The following is a 20,212-nucleotide window of genomic DNA, read 5'->3' as shown; positions in this document are numbered from 1 at the left end:
GTTTCGTCCACTATCTATCACCTGATGGACCGTGTTAATGCGTAGCCTTACCCAGACGCACGGACAACATCACAGCCCAGCATCCTGTGATCCACCCACTAGATAACTAACATGTTTACGGAGGTGACAGTAGAACTTTTGGTTTGGTCACCACGTTGGTGCGGGCGTGGAGGGGCCCCATCTCATATACCCATGACTATTCAATTTTCGTCTCCCTTCACTACCTGAATAATTTCTTTTATCTCATCATACATTTTATTAATTTCTTTGTCATCTGCAGAGCTAGTTGGCATATAAACTTGTACTACTGTAGTAGGCATGGGCTTTGTGTCTATCTTGACCACTATAATACGTTCACTATGCTGTTTGTAGTAGCTTACCCACACTCCTATTTTTTTTATTCATTATTAAACCTACTCCTGCATTACCCCTATTTGATTTTGTATTTATAACCCTGTATTCACCTGACCAGAAGTCTTGTTCCTCCTGCCACCAAACTTCACTAATTCCCACTATATCTAACTTTGACCTATCCATTTCCCTTTTTAAATTTTCTAACCTACCTGCCCGATTAAGGGATCTGACATTCCACGCTCCGATCTGTAGAATGCCAGTTTTCTTTCTCCTGATAACTACGTCCTCCTGAGTAGTCCCCGCCCGGAGATCCGAATGGGGGACTATTTTACCTCCGGAATATTTTACCTAAGAGGACAGCATCATCATTTAACCATATAGTAAAGCTGCATGCCCTTGGGAAAAATTACGGCTGTAGTTTCCCCTTGCTTTCAGCCGTTCGCAATACCACAACAGCAAGGTCGTTTTGGTTAATGTTACAAGGCCAGATCAGTCAATCATCCAGACTGTCGCCCCTGGAACTACTGAAAAGCCTGCTGCCCCTCTTCAGGAACCACACATTTGTCTGGCCTCTCAACAGATACCCCTCCGTTGTGGTTGCACCTACGGTACGGCTATCTGTATCGTTGAGGCACGCAAGCCTCCCCACCAATGGCAAGGTCCATGGTTCATGGGGGGAAGTTGCGTTAATTATGGGATGAGATTCTATGCCTTCGCCACCAAGGCCGATGGGTGTGTTTCAAGCATTGAACTGTTAACTAGGAGACATGTTTTTTGGCCAGGGATTTGTGAAAAAATTGCCAATTTATCACAGCTTGTGAGCAGCGTGCTGACAACAGGGAGGTACTGGAGCATCTCTGTTGCCCTGGTCCACTCCACACCTGCCATGGGAATTTATTAATGTAGGCTATGCGAGTCCTTTTTTGCATTCCTTCCAGCTCTTGGCTGTGAATGCAATTTCTTGGTTTTCTTACATTCTCCTCCGTGCATCAATTGGCTGAGGTCACAATTCATAAGCTTTGGAGGGTTTTTTTCTACTGAGAGGTTGCCTTATACCTTAGTTTCCAATAATGGGCCCCAGTTTGTTTCTCACACCTTTCAATTTTTTGCTCCCATCGTGGCACTGTCATGTTATACCATTCCATCCTCAATCACATAGTGAGGTGGAATGACTGGTTCATACATTCAAGTCACAAATGAAAAAGTCTGTTGTTGATTCTCACCGGATGATGCCCTTCTCCATTTTCTCATCACCTATTGCTTCAGACATATGGGGCAGCGATGTCCAGGTGAGTTACATCACAGCTGGCAACCATGCACAATCCTCCACCCCCTGCAGCCTGTACCACAGCTGCCACTGTTGGGTTTATCTGGCCACTCCGCACTGGAATCACTGGTGTGAGAGTGAGGGTTTGGTCACTGGTCCAGTGGATACTGGTCACTGATGTCTGTCACCAGAGATGCCTTTTTTGTGACATCCATATTGCCAATGAGCTGGTAGCTCACCATCTTGATCAGTTGTAGGACCTTTGCAGCTGAAAGCAACTTGTGTGCAAGTGCGGCACCCGTTGCCACTGCCTGCCCCACTGCCCTCTGCCTAAAGCCCATCTTCACTGCAGTGGAGCAGCCCCCTTCTCGTTTTGACCCTATGCTCCAGTGCTCACCTCGCACTTCATCCTGCCTTCTCCATCAGCACTGGCTGCCGCTGCTCTGGATTTGATGGATGTGTCTCTTGTTGGATCACTTGTGTCTCCCCAATTGACAGAGCACCAACTTCGCATGAGGAAGAGGTGTGCTGTGAGTGTGCTGAGTGTGAGTCACTGTGTGTGTGTGTGTGTGTGTGTGTGTGTGTGTGTGTGTGTGTTCAAATCACTTGCCAACTCTATCAATGTGGGTTGGCCACCAGTAGGAAGTATATACATGGCACTGTCTCTGCTGCACACGCAGCACAGTCTCCACCCAAGGCTATAAATGCATGGAGCAGCATTGACTGAATCTCTTTATATTTCTAGTTTGTGTTGTGCACATCAGTGTTCTGCATCTTGTGGAGTTCCAAGAGGCTTAATATTTAGAGGTTATGATAAAGCACACATTTGTGTGACTTGGATTGGTTTTTTGTGTATTACTTGGTTGCTACAGGAACTGTGACTGAAGTTTACAAGAATAGTTGACCAAACACTAGACTAATATGTATCCAGTGGAACAGTCTGTGATGCGAGGGACCATCCACGGTATACTGTCTCTGTAAATTAAGTTATAAAGAAACAATGACCACTGAACATTACACGTAAAACCAAGCATAGAAGTACAGGTACATACATGCTCAAATATATGTATCTGGCTGTCAAAAGAGCAGTACATGAGGCCTTCAGTAGCTACCACAGCAGAATATTATCAACAGATCCCTCAGTACATTTGAAAATAATCTGTTCATATGTTAAAGCTACCACTACTACCAACATTTGTGTTCAAACACTTATTGATGACACCGGAACTGAAAATGAGAATAACAAAGTAAAAACAGAAACTCGGCTTTCATATTTCCCTTTACAAAACAAACAACCATAAGTAAGGCCCATAACGATGAGTGCTATAGATCTTAGTGTCCGTATATATAAGAAACAGCTAAAAGCACCAACATTTCACGAATCTTCAGCCTCAGTGCAATCCCTATAAGGTTCTACATGAATCCCTTGACCAAAAACTATGCCCAATGGTTGAAAGAAAGCATGGGTCTCTTCCATGTACATGAAGAGTAGGACAAGTGATTCACAAAACAAGCTTCCAATATCACTGGTATCCTGTGTTTTCTAGAATCTTAGGGAACCATTAAGTATGGTGTTCCCCAAGGCCGAGCCCGTGGACCACTGATCTTCTAGTGAACATTAATAACCTACCAGCATCAGTAAATAACAAGGCAAATATAGTAACATTTGCTGACGTTACAAGTTTCTTGATCAAAGGCATGATTCCTCAATGTAGATTACAGCTGAAACAATAATACAGCAAGTATAAAATGATTTACAGCAAGTAGTCTATCATTAAACCTTTCAAAAACATATCTAATGCACTTTCAGACAGAAAATAACAAGCTACAAGCTACTGAAATAGATATCAATAGTTAGAAAATAATTGAAACTTCACATACAAGATTTCTAGGCATGGGAATAAATTAAGATGGAGTGAACATACTGATCACCTGCTCAAGAGGCTAAGCTCAGTTTCACCATATGTTTACAAGGAAATAATAATATTGTCATATTTCACATATTTCCACCCTCTAATCTCATGTGGTATAATATTCTGGGGAAATGCTGCAAATGTGGAAAACAGATTTTAAACTACAGAAATGAGCTGTGAGACTAAATTTCAGTATTATAAATTAGAGATCCTGTACACACTTATTCAAGACCCTTGGGACACTGACACTCACAAGTCAGTATATCTAGTATATCTATTCATTGATGATACTTGTAATAAATAACAAAAAATCTTTTCCAAACTAACTGGGACATGCACAGTCATGATACAAGGCAGAAGCAAAGCTTTCACAAAGACCCAATAACTCTCAAATATAGCACAAAAAGGAGTTATCCAGTCTGGAATAACAATTTATGATAAGTTTCCAATGAATTGACAATCCCCATATATTCAAGGGGAAACTGAAACAGTTTCTCATAAACCACACTGAAACTAATTTAAATGAGTTTCTAGAGCTATAAGTTACATAAAAGATCTATCACATCATAAATGATACTGTAATAGTGTATGCTGTTATGAATCTTGCCTCCTTGGAACTTTCATGCATCAACTGAAATGTTTGATTCCTTATAAATTTTGGTCACACCTGGTTTAATTTTCATACTTAAATAATGTATTCCACATCTGAAGAAATTTTTGAACATATCAGATTACTAAACGACTGTTTTCCTGACAATATACTTTTTATTATTCATGTTGATCCATTTCGTAATAATGATCTTGAACCATGAAAATTAGTAACCACAAATGTCAACTTACATGATCTAAAAATTAATTTACAATCAAGACAATATTATTATGCTTGACTTTTTACATAAACAAATTTCTGTCTTCATTTATAATTTCTCTAATTTTAATAGTGATAATTAAATTGATCATATAAAATTACAGGATGCTACTATTTTTCAATTTTTCATATTGTCAGAATTTGCAATCTTTGTTGGTAAATATTAGGTGTATAAATCTTCATATAGATAATTGTTTCAAGAAAACAGTATTGAAAAACAATTTCAATTTACATAGATTTGTTAATACTAACTTACACAGCATCCTGTTCTAAAAAGTAATAAAAGCTGGGTCACCAAGAATGCCAAAGTGGGTTTAGTAACTACAGAATTTGGCACGTTACTCTCTGATCCACTATGTTCTTTGTCTATCACATGAATGTTGCTCACTGCAATTTTAAGAAGTGCTGTTGTAAAAAGTGTGTTAAGAACATAGTAATATATGAAGACTGTGTTTAAATGCAACATAATATTCCAGCTGCTTGTTATATGGGAAACACTGAACCAAATATTCTAAAGGTTTATACTGGAACAAAGATGTCAATCCAGACGCTGGGACTGAACTAGCAAGATATGTAATATTTATCTGCTACTATATTTGTTTCTGCTCTTATTAAATTATTGAATCACTATAAATAGTCAGTTCAACATAGTAAATTTTACTTTTTATTTATTTATTTATTTTTTCTTTAAATCATTTTTGCACAAGACATGAACATGGCGATGCACAAACATACAACTGATATTGGACAATCCATAGCATGATATGATGGTTTGATGACATGAGGTGATGTGATAGAAATGTACAAGAATGATTTTACATAGTTATTAATTATTTTACTTCCATTTATCTCTCTCATAACCACAAAACGCATGCTTAGTTGGCATAATTAAAGTAGAGAACACACTCTGCTTATTTTAGATGGTATAAACACAAAGCTATTTTACATTTATTTTACAGTAATGTGTACTTCTTGTACAAAGTTCATTCCAGCAATTAACTTCACATTTCTCTTCACACACATGGGCCAAAAATTCAGCCACTGTGTAAAAGCAATGATCAAGCAGGAAGGTTTTCAGTGCCTTATTGAACAAAGGCAGAAACTTTCTGTCCTTTATTTCTGGTTGCAGATTGTTGTGTAGTTGGATGCCTTGGTTAAATGGTGAGTTTTGAAGGTGGAGATAGGCATATTTGAACACAGGTTTTAATTTTTTGTCTTGCACTATGATCATGGAGACACACATTTTTGTTGAATTTAGTGATATTACTTTTAACAAACTTACATGTTCCAAATAAGTAGAGACTGCCAAGAGGAAGAATGAGTGAACTTTGGAAGAGAGGTCTGCAGCTGCCAGTTGGTTTTTATGGGTGAGGAGAATGTCTTTGTTATGTGGTGTGGAGTCTCCCCAGAAATGATACCATACAGCAGTACACTATGAAACTGCACATTTTAAGATGTGCAGACAGTCTCTGCACTTTTGCAATTTGGGAGAATACGTAAGGCATGGCACACTTGATTCACCTTATGATTCATTTTGCTGATGTGTGTTTCCCACTTCCGGTTGTCCTGGAACAACAGGCCTAAAAATCTTGTTTCTGATGTGTGGGATACTACAGAGCAATGTAGTTCCATATCAGGCATAAATTTTGTGGTTCTCAGGTGGAAGTTTAGGAAGATGGTTTTCTTTGTATTAACTACCAGATTACTTCTGTCAAACCAATGACCCAGTTCATCTGCACTTTCAGTTATGACCTCTTGCAGCTCATGGTCATTTCTACTGGTAAGGAGAATACTGGTGTCATTTGCAAAGAGTGTGCTAGTAGTGGCACTGATGTTATATAGTAAGTCATTAATGTAAAGAAGGAAGAGAGTTGGTCAAGTATTGAACCTTGGGGCACAGCTTGTGTAGGAGTAATAAGTTACAATATGTCCATGACCACTGTGTGTTACTGCCACTGCTACTATTTGTTTCCTGTTTGAGATATATGCTCTGAACCAGTTCAGAGGGATGCCTCTGATGCCACATTAATGCAGTTTGTCAAGTAGAATATTGAGGTCTATGATGTCAAATGCCTTTGAAAAATCTAGGAAGATCCCAATTGCTTTTTGCTTTTTATATAGAGCATATGCCAGACAAACGTGTGGTTCCTGAAGAGGGGCAGCAGCCTTTTCAGTAGTTGCAGGGGCAATAGTATAGATGATTGACTGATCTGGCCTTGTAACACTACCCAAAACGGCCTTGCCGTGCTGGTAATGCGAACGGCTGAAAGCAAGGGGAAACTACAGGCGTAATTTTTCCCAAGGGCATGCAGCTTTACTATATGGTTAAATGATGATGGTGTCCTCTTGGGTAAAATATTCCTGAGGTAAAATAGTACCCCATTCGGATCTCCGGGTGGGGACTACTCAGGAGGACGTAGTTATCAGGAGAAAGAAAACTGGCGTTCTACAGATTGGAGCGCGGAATGTCAGATCTCTTAATCGGGCAGGTAGGTCAGAAAATTTAAAAAGGGAAATGGATAGGTCAAAGTTAGATATAGTGGGAATTAGTGAAGTTTGGTGGCAGGAGGAACAAGACTTTTGGTCAGGTGAATACAGGGTTATAAATACAAAATCGAATAGGGGTAATGCAGGAGTAGGTTTAATAATGAATAAAAAAAATGGGAGTGTGGGTAAGCTACTACAAACAGCATAGTGAACGTATTATAGTGGCCAAGATAGACACGAAGCCCATGCCTACTACAGTAGTACAAGTTTATATGCCAACTAGCTTTGCAGATGACAAAGAAATTGAAGAAATGTATGATGAGATAAAAGAAATTATTTAGATAGTGAAGGGAGACAAAAATTGAATAGTCATGGGTGACTGGAACTCGATAGTAGGAAAGGGAAGAGATGGAAACGTAGTAGGTGAATATGGAATGGGAGTAAGGAATGAAAGAGGAAGCCATCTGGTAGAATTTTGCACAGAGCATAACTTAATCATAGCTAACACTTGGTTCAAGAATCATGAAAGAAGGTTGTATACATGGAAGAACCCTGGAGATACTAAAAGGTATCAGATAGATTATATAATGGTAAGACAGAGATTTAGGAACCAGGTTTTAAATTGTAAGACATTTCCAGGGGCAGATGTGGACTCTGACCACAATCTATTGGTTATGAACTGTAGATTAAAACTGAAGTAACTGCAAAAAGGTGGGAATTTAAGGAGATGGGACCTCATAAACTGACTGACCCAGACGTTGTAGAGAGTTTCAGGGAGAGCATAAGGGAACAATTGACAGGAATGGGGGAAAGAAATACAGTAGAAGAAGAATGGGTAGCTTTGAGAGATGAAATAGTGAAGGTAGCAGAGGATCAAGTAGGTAAAAAGACGAGGGCTAATAGAAATCCTTGGGTAGCAGAAGAGATATTGAATTTAATTGATGAAAGAAGAAATATAAAAATGCAATAAATGAAGCAGGCAAAAAGGAATACAAACGTCTCAAAAATGAGATCGACAGGAAGTGCAAAATGGCTAAGCAGGGATGGCTAGAGGGCAAATGTAAGGATGTAGAGACGCATATCATTAGGGTTAAGATAGATACTGTCTACAGGAATTAAAGAGACCTTTGGAGAAAAGAGAACCACTTGCATGAATATCAAGAGTTCAGATGGATACCCAGTTCTAAGCAAATAAGGGAAAGCAGAAAGGTGGAAGAAGTATATAGAGGGTCTATACAAGGGCAATGTTCTTGAGAACAATATTATAGAAATGGAAGAGAATGTAGATGAAGATGAAATAGGAGATATGATACTGCGTGAAGAGTTTGACAGAGCAATGAAAGATCTAGGTCGAAAAAAGGCCCCTTGAGTAGACAACATTCCATTAGAGCTACTGACAGCCTTGGGAGAGCCAGGCCTAACAAAACTCCACTATCTAGTGAGCAAGATGTATGAGACAGGCAAAATACCCTCAGACTTCAAGAAGAATATAATAATTCCAATCCCAAAGAAAGCAGGTGTTGACAGATGTGAAAATTACTGAACTATCAGTTTAATAAGCCACAGCTGCAAAATACTAACACGAATTATTTACAGATGAATGGAAAAACTGGTAGAAGCCGACCTTGGGGAAGATCAGTTTGGATTCCGTAGAAATGCTGGAACATGTGAGGCAATACGGACCCTATGACTTATCTTAGAAAATAGATTAAGGAAAGGCAAACCTACATTTCTAGCATTTGTAGACTTAGAGAAAGCTTGTGACAATGTTAACTGGAATACTCTCTTTCAAATTCTAAAGGTGGCAGGGGTAAAATACATGGAGCGAAAGGCTATTTACAACTTGTACGGAAACCAGATGGCAGTTATATGAGTCAAGGGGCATGACAGGGAAGCAGTGGTTGGGAAGGGAGTGAGACAGGGTTGTAGCCTATCCCTGATGTTTTTCGATCTGTATATTGAGCAAGCAGTAAAGGAAACAAAAGAAAAATCTGCAGTAGGAATTAAAACCCATGGAGAAGTAATAAAAACTTTGAGATTCGCCGATGACATTGTAATTCTGTCAGAGACTGCAAAGGACTTGGAAGAGCAGATGAATGGAATGGACAGTGTCTTGAAATGAGGATATAAGATGAACATCAACAAAAGCAAAACGAGGATAATGGAATGTAGTCGAATTAAGTCAGGTGATGCTGAGGGAATTAGATTAGGAAATGACACACTTAAAGTAGTAAATGCGTTTTGCTATTTGGGGAGCAACATAACTGATGATGGTCGAAGTAAAGAGAATATAAAATGTAGACTGGCTATGGTAAGGAAAGCGTTTCTGAAGAAGAGAAATTTGTTAACATCGAGTATAAATTTAAGTGTCAGGAAGTTGTTTCTGAAAGTATTTGTATGGAGTGTAGCCATGTATGGAAGTGAAACGTGGATGATAAATAGTTTAGACAAGAAGAGAATAGAGGCTTTTGAAATGTGGTGCTACAGAATAATGCTGAAGATTAGATGGGTAGATCACATAACTTATGAAGAGGTATTGAATAGAATTGGAGAGAAGAGAAATTTGTGGCACAACTTGACTAGAAGAAGGGATTGGTTGGTAGGGCATGTTCTGAGACATCAAGAGGTCACCAATTTAGTATTGGAGGGCAGCATGGAGGGTAAAAATCAGAGAGGAAGACCAAGAGATGAATACACTAAACAGATTGAAAAGGATCTAGGTTGCAGCAGGTACTGGGAGATGAAGAAGCTTGCACAGGATAGAGTAGCATGGAGAGCTGCATCAAACCAGACTTTGGACTGAAGACCACAACAACAACATAGAGCATATACCTGTTGTGGATTTATTTTTCCTGAAACCACACAGAGTTTCTGAGTGGGTTCTTTTCTAGAAAGTTTATTAATCTTTGATAGAATAGTCTCTCCAGAAGCTTAACAAACACACGTGACAATGATATAGGTTTGTAGTTTTCCACATTATTTTTCTCATCTTTATTAAAGACTGGAATAACGTTTGCTACTTTCATACAATCAGGAAATGTACCTGTCATCAGGGATGTGTTGTACACATTAGTGAGGGGACAGCTATTTTATTGATGCAATTCTTTAAGATTAAACCTGGAATGTCATTGATTCCAGATGATAGTTGGTTTCTAAGGCTCCTTGTGTTTAATATAATTTCGTCAAAAGTAGTTTCCCAGAAGAATATGGAGTCTACAGAAGATTTTTGTATTTCGTTTTCTCTACTGAGTGTGGATGTGGGCCTTTTCCTACTTTGTAGTAGTTGCTTTACAGTACTGCCACAGTAATTGTTGAAAGTATTTACAAGTTCTTGTGGATTAGTAAATTGGAATAGTTGTGAGTCAGTGTTGTATTTTCACATTCAACAGTTGATTTGTTTCATTTATTATGATATTCCACACTGCCTTGTCTTTGTTTGAGGATGCTGCCAAATTGTTGTCATTTGCCATTTGTCTGGCTTGTGCTGTAACTTTTTTTTTTAAAGATTCTGACATGTTGCTTAATATATCCCTCTTGGGAGTGGGCAAGATTGTCATTTTTTAAGTATTTCAACAGGTCTCTGTTCCTTCAGCAGCAAATGTCTATGAAAAATAAGTAGAATGGAGTGCTACTGTAATATATAGCATTGTATACTTTCTACAAATATTGTTGTTTTTTCTTGAAACCTTTAGAGTAATGCCATATACTTTGTATGTATATTGCTTGTAGTATTGTCAATTTTCTTCTCTTTCTCTCCATGTAATATTGTATTCTTCAACTCGTTCCACTTAACAGGACAGTCTTTGTACAGAATGTAATGTAACAGCATGAATTAAAAACTAAATCAGGTCAAAACATATTCTGAGCTCAAATATAATGGGATATCTCAAACAGAATGACCTCCTCCATACCATCAGCATTAAAAATGTAATTGTGTCAACCATGGCCGGAGGCAGTGTAACCTCCAATAGTTCTACTGTATATTGAAAAGCTGCACTGTGCGTAAAAATATATTCGATTTCTATATGCACAAAATATGCAAGAGCCAGGGAACTAAACTAGGTGTCCTCAGTGGAGAATGTGTAGGATCAGAAGTTCTTCTGCTCTTTAACTTCAATTATAATAACACATAACTGTATTGTTTATTTTATGATATTGTGTCTTACAATTTTGCTCCTTAAATCACTAAAACCCTTACCACCACAATGATTATCTGCACTAATTGTAATATGTAACTGGGTTTCTGTTTGTTCCAGTTAGCTTCTGAAACATTATGCTTTCTCATATATCATGATATCATAAATTAACCAACTATCATGCAAGACATTACGATTCTTTAAATTCAAATGAGAGGGTAAAGATCCATGCACAGTTGTGTGTACAATATTTGTGGTAACTAAGAGTAAAACATTTTGGCACTGTAGATTAACACACCTGCATTGCAAGTCTCTTCAGCTGTGCATTTCTTCTAACAGATTCAATGTCACCAACAGCCAAACCAATGAGCAAGTTCATCAGCAGAATTGGCATCAGCACCATAAACAGCCCCAAGATGATAAATGTTGGAAGTGGATACGGCAAGAAAGTTTCTTCATTGAGATAGTATGGTCGAACATATGTTCCAAGAAAATCAATTTCACCTAACATCATGGAAAATGTTCTAATTAAAGACATTGGAACATTTCTGAAAGATAGATGTGCTCCCTGTAATTAGATGATGAAAGTGGTATTAATAATTTAATAGTTGTTACATTTAATGTGCTAAGGTATTATTTCAATAACATTATCAGCTTGGAAACTTACCTCTGAAAGTAGTATATAAAATGCAAGACCAAATGCAATTATCAGTATTGAGAAGACAATAAGTACTTTAATGAGTGTCTGAAGTATTTCCAGAAACATAACAACATATATCCCCACTTGATCAAATCTGTTGGTAAAAAAAAAGAAAAGTCATTATTTAAGACTAACAACTCTTACTAAATAGCATAACATTTACTCTGAAAAACAGTTTTACAAATATGTACAAACTGAGTCTATAAATTTAACATCTGTGTTAAATCAAACCACTAACTTCTGTCAATAACTTGGAAATTCAGTACTATCATCCACAATGATCTGTAATAAGACATGTGGTATTGTTGCTTTCCAGCAACCTGTGTGTTACGTGTCACATGCATAAGGGGTGCATGTTGAATTAAAGTTTCAAGTGGGATGAACTAAAGATACAGATTTCTTGCATCACACACTAGCAAGAAGAATTGGAAAATAAAGTGTTAATCTGCTGTTGTCAGAGAAGTCACTGGAGAGGGAGCACAAACTCATATTGTATAAGGATGTTGCAATGAATGAGACACTGTAGAAACAACTTTCACTGAGGATTGCATTGCAATAGGTGGAATGTGAACAAAAAACCCTTATGGTCTGTAATATTTGTGTGAATTTTGCACTTTGTGTGGATTGGATGTACAGATGCAGAGCACAGATTTATTTCCAAGAGCATAGTAGGAAGATACAGCATAATAGAGAAGAGAGAGAAATCATGCTTAAGGTACAGGCTGTGAAATAGACTAACAGTGATGAAGTGATGATCTCTTTAAAGATGCAGGTTTTATGGCAAGAAGAATGGGAGAAGTTTTGGTATCATTGGGAGAGCCTGAAGCAGGCTTGAGCAAACATGGTCAACTGGAGGAGAAATTAATTGGAACATCAGATTATGCTGCAAGTATGATGGAGTTCCACATTCAGTAATTTGAGAAGTATTCCCCTACTGTAATAAGGAATCTGTATTTTAAAAAAGTATATAATGTGAACAAAGAGAATGAATAATTTTGTATCAGATAATATCCCATTCTTTGGCCCAGCCAGCTGACATTAACTGAAACATCAAAAGAATGCAGGACACTGGACTGATCAGACAGTCCTTACTAGAATCTACTACATGTTGTGAGTAATGAGTTGACAATGCCTCATCACCGACCCCCATACTACCAAGGGGATGAATTACAAGGTTCAGTAGAAGAAAATGAAGATGCAAAATATGAGGAGGGTGAGGAGGAGGAGGAGGAGGACGAGGAGGAGGAGAAGAAGGACAACAACAAAAAACAGAGAGCAAATGCAGAAGGGAAGAACTGTCTGAGGAAAGAGAAGCATGGTGCAAAAGAAAAGAAAGCATAAACAGAAGAGGAGGAAAGAAAATGGGAGAGGGACACTGCAGAAGAAAATAAGAATGCAGAAAAAGTAAAATAGAAGAAAAAACTATATCTGCTTAACAAATTGGTGCAGAAAGAGGAAGAAAGAAAATAGAAGAAGGCATGGGCAGGAGAAAACAAAGTGATGGAAATAGAATATAAGAACGAAGAAAGATATATGAACTGAACAAATTAGGTGTGCCAAAATGTACTTTATTTCATGCACATTTTTTGGGGAACCATTAGGCATGCATCAATTGAAGAATATCAATAAATATTACCATCATGACTTTACAATCATAAAATGGATATCTCACAGTTTGGTGGCAATTTGAATGAAGAAAAGATGATTTCATGGTATCAGTAAATTGAAATGAGGATTCCAATGACGTGAAGATTTTGAAATGTACTTATAGGAAATATTTTTTGCTAGCAAGTAACAGTGACAGAGAAAATAAATCACTGGGTTTATAATATTTTGTCTATTGTTATAGAGATAGATCTGAAACAATGACTTCATGTTATACTGGATAGTGATGTTCATATTGTAAATATGAGTGAATAAACTTAAAGTTTTCAGAACAGAGTACATTGCAATTAATATATAATCTGGTTGTATTTAAAAATGTAGAATGTACAAATACAGACATATTTTCAAACATTCCACACATTAAGCATAGCACTTCAGTTGTTATTCCATATGACCATCTTCTTTCCTGTACCAATATTACAGTTCCTTCCTTTAGATTCAAGTGCTCATTGCATTTTGATGGAACATTACAATGAGGTTTCTGGTCAAGTTCCAGCTAGTTTTGCTAGTAATAATTCTATTTACTATGCTGTCCTTCCTTTGAGATAGGTCTCTCATCTCCCTTACTCGTTCCCATGAGAACAAACTTAGTAAAAATGTTGTAAATCAGTAGCACAGCATTGATTCCAACTTGATATACCTGAATAACTCTGACAATCAGCCTTGCAAGTCTTTCTGGATATTTGTTGCCTTAATAAAAAAAGGCAGCAGATGAATCATTCTCCCAGATATGTATATGTGTGCATGCAAACCTCAGTCCATTAAATGAAAACCCACAATTCTTTGACAGCTGAAGATTCCAGTTCATTCCACATGTAAAAGTACCAGTTTCTAATGCAATGTAAACACTACTTCTTTGCACCAAAAAACTGAGCTATATTCTTCAGGATCTTTACAGCATTTGCCTCAGCCTGTAGAGTCATCTCATTTGATGAATGCAACTAAATCTTTCCATCATAACTGTGACTTGTATTTCCTTAGCCCTTGGCATCAATGAAGACATATATCTAGTGTCACATCAAGGAAGACATGCATCTAGTGTAGTGTACGACAAAGTCTTTCCTCTATGTAAACTCAATGTTTATTGATCCTTGTAGACTGCTTACATAATCTACTGGTTACTGTCAGTGTGTGGTGATGCACAGGTCCCAGGTCTGATCCTTGGTGGCTGCTTTGTATTTTTAAGGGGTAGGGAGGAGTGGAATGGATGTATTATGATTTCTCTGGGAAAATGAAAGTACTTGAGTAAATAAGTAGTGAACTCACCATGGAAGCTGCTGGATCTCAAATCTAAAGGGTTCTACTGTGTTGGCAATCACATATATTTAATTTATAATGTGTGCCTATAGTGTGTATTTAAGAGGGAAGTGAGGATCAAACTAAATTTTGTTTAAATGTTTGCAAAGATCTTCAACAAAGCCAATTATGGTTTAGTGGCCAGTTGACAATGAGGTCATTGGAGATGGAGTATAAGCTCAGAGAGGATAAAAATGGGGAAAGAAATTGGTTATTCACCACAACTGATTTAGTAAAAGGGAAAAGTGGCCAGGCAAGGTGAATCAATGCTGTGATTTTCCTGAGATCCATTTATGAATGTCGTTATGCTTGCCATACTACAAATCATAACATGTAATTCCTATTCTAGGTTAAATAATAAGTTCTACAGATTTTTGTTCATTTCATATTAGTTTTAGGCTTATTAGGCCATCTCCAGGAAACAACAGACTAGCCTCTGAAAGGAACACTAGTTCTTAGGCAACCAATCACTATAAGCAAAGATACAATAAATTGCCCAGTGTTGTGCATCAGACTTGTTCCTAATGCTGATGTTATAGTTTCACAATGGACAATGTTAAACATGATAAATAATTAAACTGCACAATATTGCAGGTTAAAAATGTTATAATAATAAATTTTGTGAAGTCCTGACATTGGCTGAGATATTGTTAAGCTGAGCACTCTTCATTTATGTAATTATTATTTTATTGCATAGTCTCATAGCACTTGAAACAAGAAAAGATAATACTACCAGTCATAAACTGTAAGCTTTAGTTTATTATGTATTTGGATAGCACTTTAAACAAGAAAAAATTCTATAAACAGCAGAAGTCTCTAGCTTTAATACTACATTTTCTGTGTATTTATAACATTGTAAACTAATTCTACTGATTTGTACAAAATTCAGTTAAATAATTGATCATATGAATAACCTACTTAGAATCACTTTGTGGATTTTCACAAGTCTTACAAATGATGGAACTATTTTCACCACGCAGTTCAAGTTAACTCCGACACATGGAACTGAAATCTAAAAAAGAAACTGATGTTTGTCAAACACATTCTGCATATTGCCCACCCTGTAAAATGCTGACATGCAGCTCAGAGAATGGTCTCCTGGAGATGGTCACAGTTACCTTCACCACCATATTCATGTCTGCTAAACTTAAACTCTGCCTAAAGTGTTTCCTTCTATGCCATATTCCTCATCTTGCTCTCCTAAGTAAGTTGAGTTCAGTTCTGGAACCCAATCTTCTACCACAGACATTTAGCTTTTAAAAAATTTTCTGGGAACTTGGGTTATGACACATAGCCTTCAGGCAGTACTTTATATAAAATATGACCCACATATGTAAGTTTTCTAACAGTGACATTTCAAATAAGTTTTCTGTATTCATGTCACAATTTTACCTGTTATTATTATTTATAACAATAATGGAGGTAAACACCCACATATATCAGATCGATGTGTGGAACAAAGTAACACATAATAGAAAACAGCTGTTGAGCACAATCTCTTTTTCCATCAATAGTATCCACATTCAGACACACAACCACACAGACATAAACACACACAGTCCTGTAGCCTCAGCAAATACCCATTATTTTGATAAGGAGAGATGGGTAAAGATGAAGAGGGAGAGAGAGAAGTGAGAGGGGTTGAAAGTCGTTATTTGTCATACCCCCATAGAATGTGGTACACCATTGCTGATACATAACATGGCTGCTTCCACACATGGCAGGCACTGCCTTTTATGGGGTAGGAAGTGCATTTGACTGGACTGTGTTATGAGGTTGTGGGTGGGTGGAGGGTCTTGCACCTGGGTTGACCACAAGGAAACAACCCATCAGGTGCGGGACTGGGAGAAAGACTGTAGGTTGGGTTGGCAGCAGGAAATTACTTTGGGTGATGTGGGTAGGACTTTTGGTTAGAATATCCCTCAGCTCAGGGCATGACATGAGAGAGTCAAAGCCATGGTGGAGGATGTGGTTGAGGTTTTCAAGGCCAGGGGGATACTGGCTTTTCAGAGAAGAGTTGGTCGATGGCTGGTTAACAGGTTTACAGGTGTCAAGAGGAGCATGGATGAACTTGATAGGATAGTATGTGTCAGTAAAGACACTGGTAAGGTTATTAGTATATTTTGACAGCTCCTGCTTTCCACTGCAGATGCGGCAGGGAGTTTCTGGCATGGAATATGTGACAGCTGTCACGCTGTCATAGTGGAGGTGACTGATGACATTTTCATGATCTGGGCTCACAGCAAGAGTAATCTTTGCTCTTCCTTCCATAACCTTAACACCCGTTACCAAATCCTCTTCATTTAGTCCTTCTCATCTGGTCAAGCCATCTTCCTCATGTCAGTCTCCACCTTTCAGGTGGTTCCATAAATACATCTGTCCATATCAAGTGCACCAACCACCAACTGCACCTCAATTTTGATAGCTGTCACCCATTCCATGCCATAAAGTCTCTTTCTTTACAGTCTTATCATCCATGGACACTGCATCTGCAGTGCAAAGCAGGAGTTTTCAAAATATACTGATAACCTTACCAGGGCTTTATTAATAGACAATATCCAATCCAGCTCACACACAAACAACTCTCCCACACCATTTGCTCCTCCAACACTAGAAAACCTGTTAACCAGCCAATGACCAGCTTTTCTCCAATCATCCAGTATCACCCGGGCCTTGAAAATCTCAACCACATCCACCACCAGGGCTTTGATTACCGCATGTCATGGCGTGACATGAGGAATATCCTACCTCTCCCCTCCATCTTCACCCCCCCCCCCCCCTCTTTTTCCAACTCCTCTCACTTCTCCCTCACCTCCCTTTCTCTCTCTTCATCTTCACCTTTATCTCCTTTTCCACCCTGAGTTCCTCCCATCCCTATTCCAATACTAGTCCCAATCCCAAACCCCATGGCTCATTCCATTGAGATTGGCCTAGGTGCAAGACCTGTCCCATACATCCATCCCCCACCTACTACCACAGTCCAGTCACAGGTGTTTCCTATCCAATGAAAGGAGAGGACACATGTGAAAGCAGCCCTGTTGTATACCAGGTTTGCTGCAATTAATCTACAGTATTCTATGTGGGCATGACAAGTAACCAACTGTCTACTTGCATGAATGGCACTGCCAAACTGTGTCAAATCAAAAACATCCAGTTGCTGAACAACTACACATGACAACACAAATGATGTAGGCCATTTGGAGACTCTCCTCCAGCAAAAGTTTCTCCAAACTACGCGGATGGGAATGGTCTCTTCAGCATATCCTGTGTTCTTGCAATCCTCTTGCCCTAATCCTTTGCCAAGCTGCCCCCACTGTCTCACCTTGTCTTTTCCTTTATATCTTCTGCCCATATCACATCTTACCAACCCAAATCATCCACTGCTTTCTCCCACTGCTCAACCTTTCCAAGGCCTCTCACTTTTCTCTCCCCACCCCCCCAAGTTCTGGCCTCTCCCTCTTTCTGAATCTCTTTTTGTTGTATCCCTGGTACTTTTTTCATCTTGTTGTTCACTGTGAAGTCATCTGTCCGAAGAACTACATCTTTCCAGCTATCCCCTGTATGTGTCCTCCCCTATCCCTTCTCGCCCCTCCATTATCTCATGCAACTACTTTCAATAACCAAGTAATAGCCATGGCCATGCGAGTGTGTGTTTGAGTGTGTGTGTGGTTGTGTGTGTGATTATGTGTACTATTGCTGGAAAACAGCTGTTTTCTGTACCATCTCACTGTGCTCCATGCATCGATCCACAAAATGTGATTGGTTGCCTTTCCATAATTTTGTATGTTGTTTCTCTTTATTTACTATTTATTTATTTAGTGCCAAATTTATCACATTCATGACACAGGGCTTGTCAAAACACAAGACAATATAAAATTTTACATCTAGCTTTTTAATCAACACATTTTGATTGAGTATAATAAAATAAATAATATTCTACTTAATTAAGAATGAGAAAACAGAATTTTATATATACAAGAGTAGTAAACAAAAGTGAAGTCGACATATACCACCAGAAAAGGTATGTAACTATAGTAAAGTTGGTGAAAGATCACTAATGATAGTTGCAATGAGCTTGGCACAGCAGCATTATGCACTCATCTCAACCTATCATGTAGTAGTGCAATCTTGTATATCTCTCTATGCCAAAATTTTAGTGTTGGTGCAGCTCTATTGAAGACTACTGTTTCACTTGCAGCCATTTATGTTTCACACTTGGAAGCTTGCAACAGCGTCACCAGCTATTAGGGGTGTTCTTTCACCAACTGTACTATACATACATTAATTGCCAAGAGTATTTTAGTAGAAGTTCTTCAGTTTTATTTAGAAATATTTCAAAAATTATAAATTTATGAGGAGAGATTATAAATCAGAATCTATAGTGTTGAGCAATATTCCAAATATTCATTAAGGCTGTAGAAGCTGTGGGTTATTAATAGAGGTTTTAATTTCTTTTAGGTGCATTAGTGTATGGTGTTCTTTGTGTACATCCCTATGAAAGTCATCCCTATCCATTGCTTCATAATTAAATACAGTCAGTAAACAAAACCACAGCATGAAATGTTCACTGCAATAAGATAAAATTCAAACAGTAACAACAATGAATTTACCTTTGCAAATACAGCAGGAGATTAAACCAACTGAGGAATACAGTTACAGATGCACATGACAGCTGAAGATCATCAAAATTGCCAGAAAAAACAGGAATGACCATCATGGTTGCAGATACATATAATAACCATGATACAAAGTTGCTTGGATCTAGCAAATATCGCCAGCGTTGCTGATATAGTTGAAATACTTCCCTCATTGTGCTAAGACCAATATATGTCAATATGGATACTGCACATATGTACATTGCTGCTTTTGGTTCTTTGACCTAAAACATTAAGTATTACTTGTGCTCAAAGTACATATGATAACATGTAAACTTATAATTATTGTTTCAAACAATGGAAAATCCAGCATGGACTGTAACAATATTATGAAAAGGAAAGTTGCTACTTACCATATAGTGGAGATGCTGAGATGCAGATAGGTACAACAAAAAGACTGTCACAAATATAGCTTTCGGCCAGTAAGGTCTTCACCAAATTAGATGACAGACATAAACATACACACTCACGAAAATGCATGTTTGTGTTAGTGTGTATGTTTGTGTCTGTCATCTAATTTTGAAGAAGGCCTTACTGGCCGAAAGCTATATTTGAGAGTCTTTTTGTTGTGCCTACCTGCGACTCAGCATCTCCACTATATGGTGAAAAGCAACTTTCCTTTTCATAATATTGGTATAATTATTGTTTGATGCATGAAAACATGGAACATGAGACTATTACCTTTAAAATGAATATGAACATAATCACTGCTAGGCCTAACCTAAAATATTCACATTCAAAGCAAGTGTCATTAAATTTACAGAACTGTATGAATCTCCACTCAGCTAAGCTTTAGATAAGTACTGTCTTATTGTTATGTTCTTTATCCTACAATGAGAGTCCTTTATGGACTCCACTGTTTCTTACAGGT

The 20,212-nt window shown here is 37.9% G+C and overlaps 1 protein-coding gene across 1 annotated transcript in view; it reads right to left on the bottom strand.

Annotated features, from left to right (window-relative positions):
* Window positions 1-20,212, bottom strand: part of LOC126103415 (transient receptor potential cation channel subfamily A member 1) — a 194,009-nt gene that overhangs the window by 45,144 nt on the left and 128,653 nt on the right. The window contains exons 16-18 of the mRNA XM_049912331.1: window positions 19,297-19,565; window positions 11,693-11,819; window positions 11,324-11,593 (exon numbers count right to left, since the gene is read on the bottom strand). Coding sequence (XP_049768288.1) covers window positions 11,324-11,593; window positions 11,693-11,819; window positions 19,297-19,565 — 666 coding nt within the window. The remainder of the gene's footprint in view (window positions 1-11,323; window positions 11,594-11,692; window positions 11,820-19,296; window positions 19,566-20,212) is intronic.

Source organism: Schistocerca cancellata, chromosome 1 (genome assembly GCF_023864275.1).
Source record: "Schistocerca cancellata isolate TAMUIC-IGC-003103 chromosome 1, iqSchCanc2.1, whole genome shotgun sequence".
In the NCBI taxonomy this organism is placed as follows: Eukaryota; Metazoa; Arthropoda; class Insecta; order Orthoptera; family Acrididae; genus Schistocerca; species Schistocerca cancellata.
The sequence above is the reverse complement of the archived record's forward strand: the minus strand, read 5'-3'. Positions and strand labels throughout refer to the sequence as shown.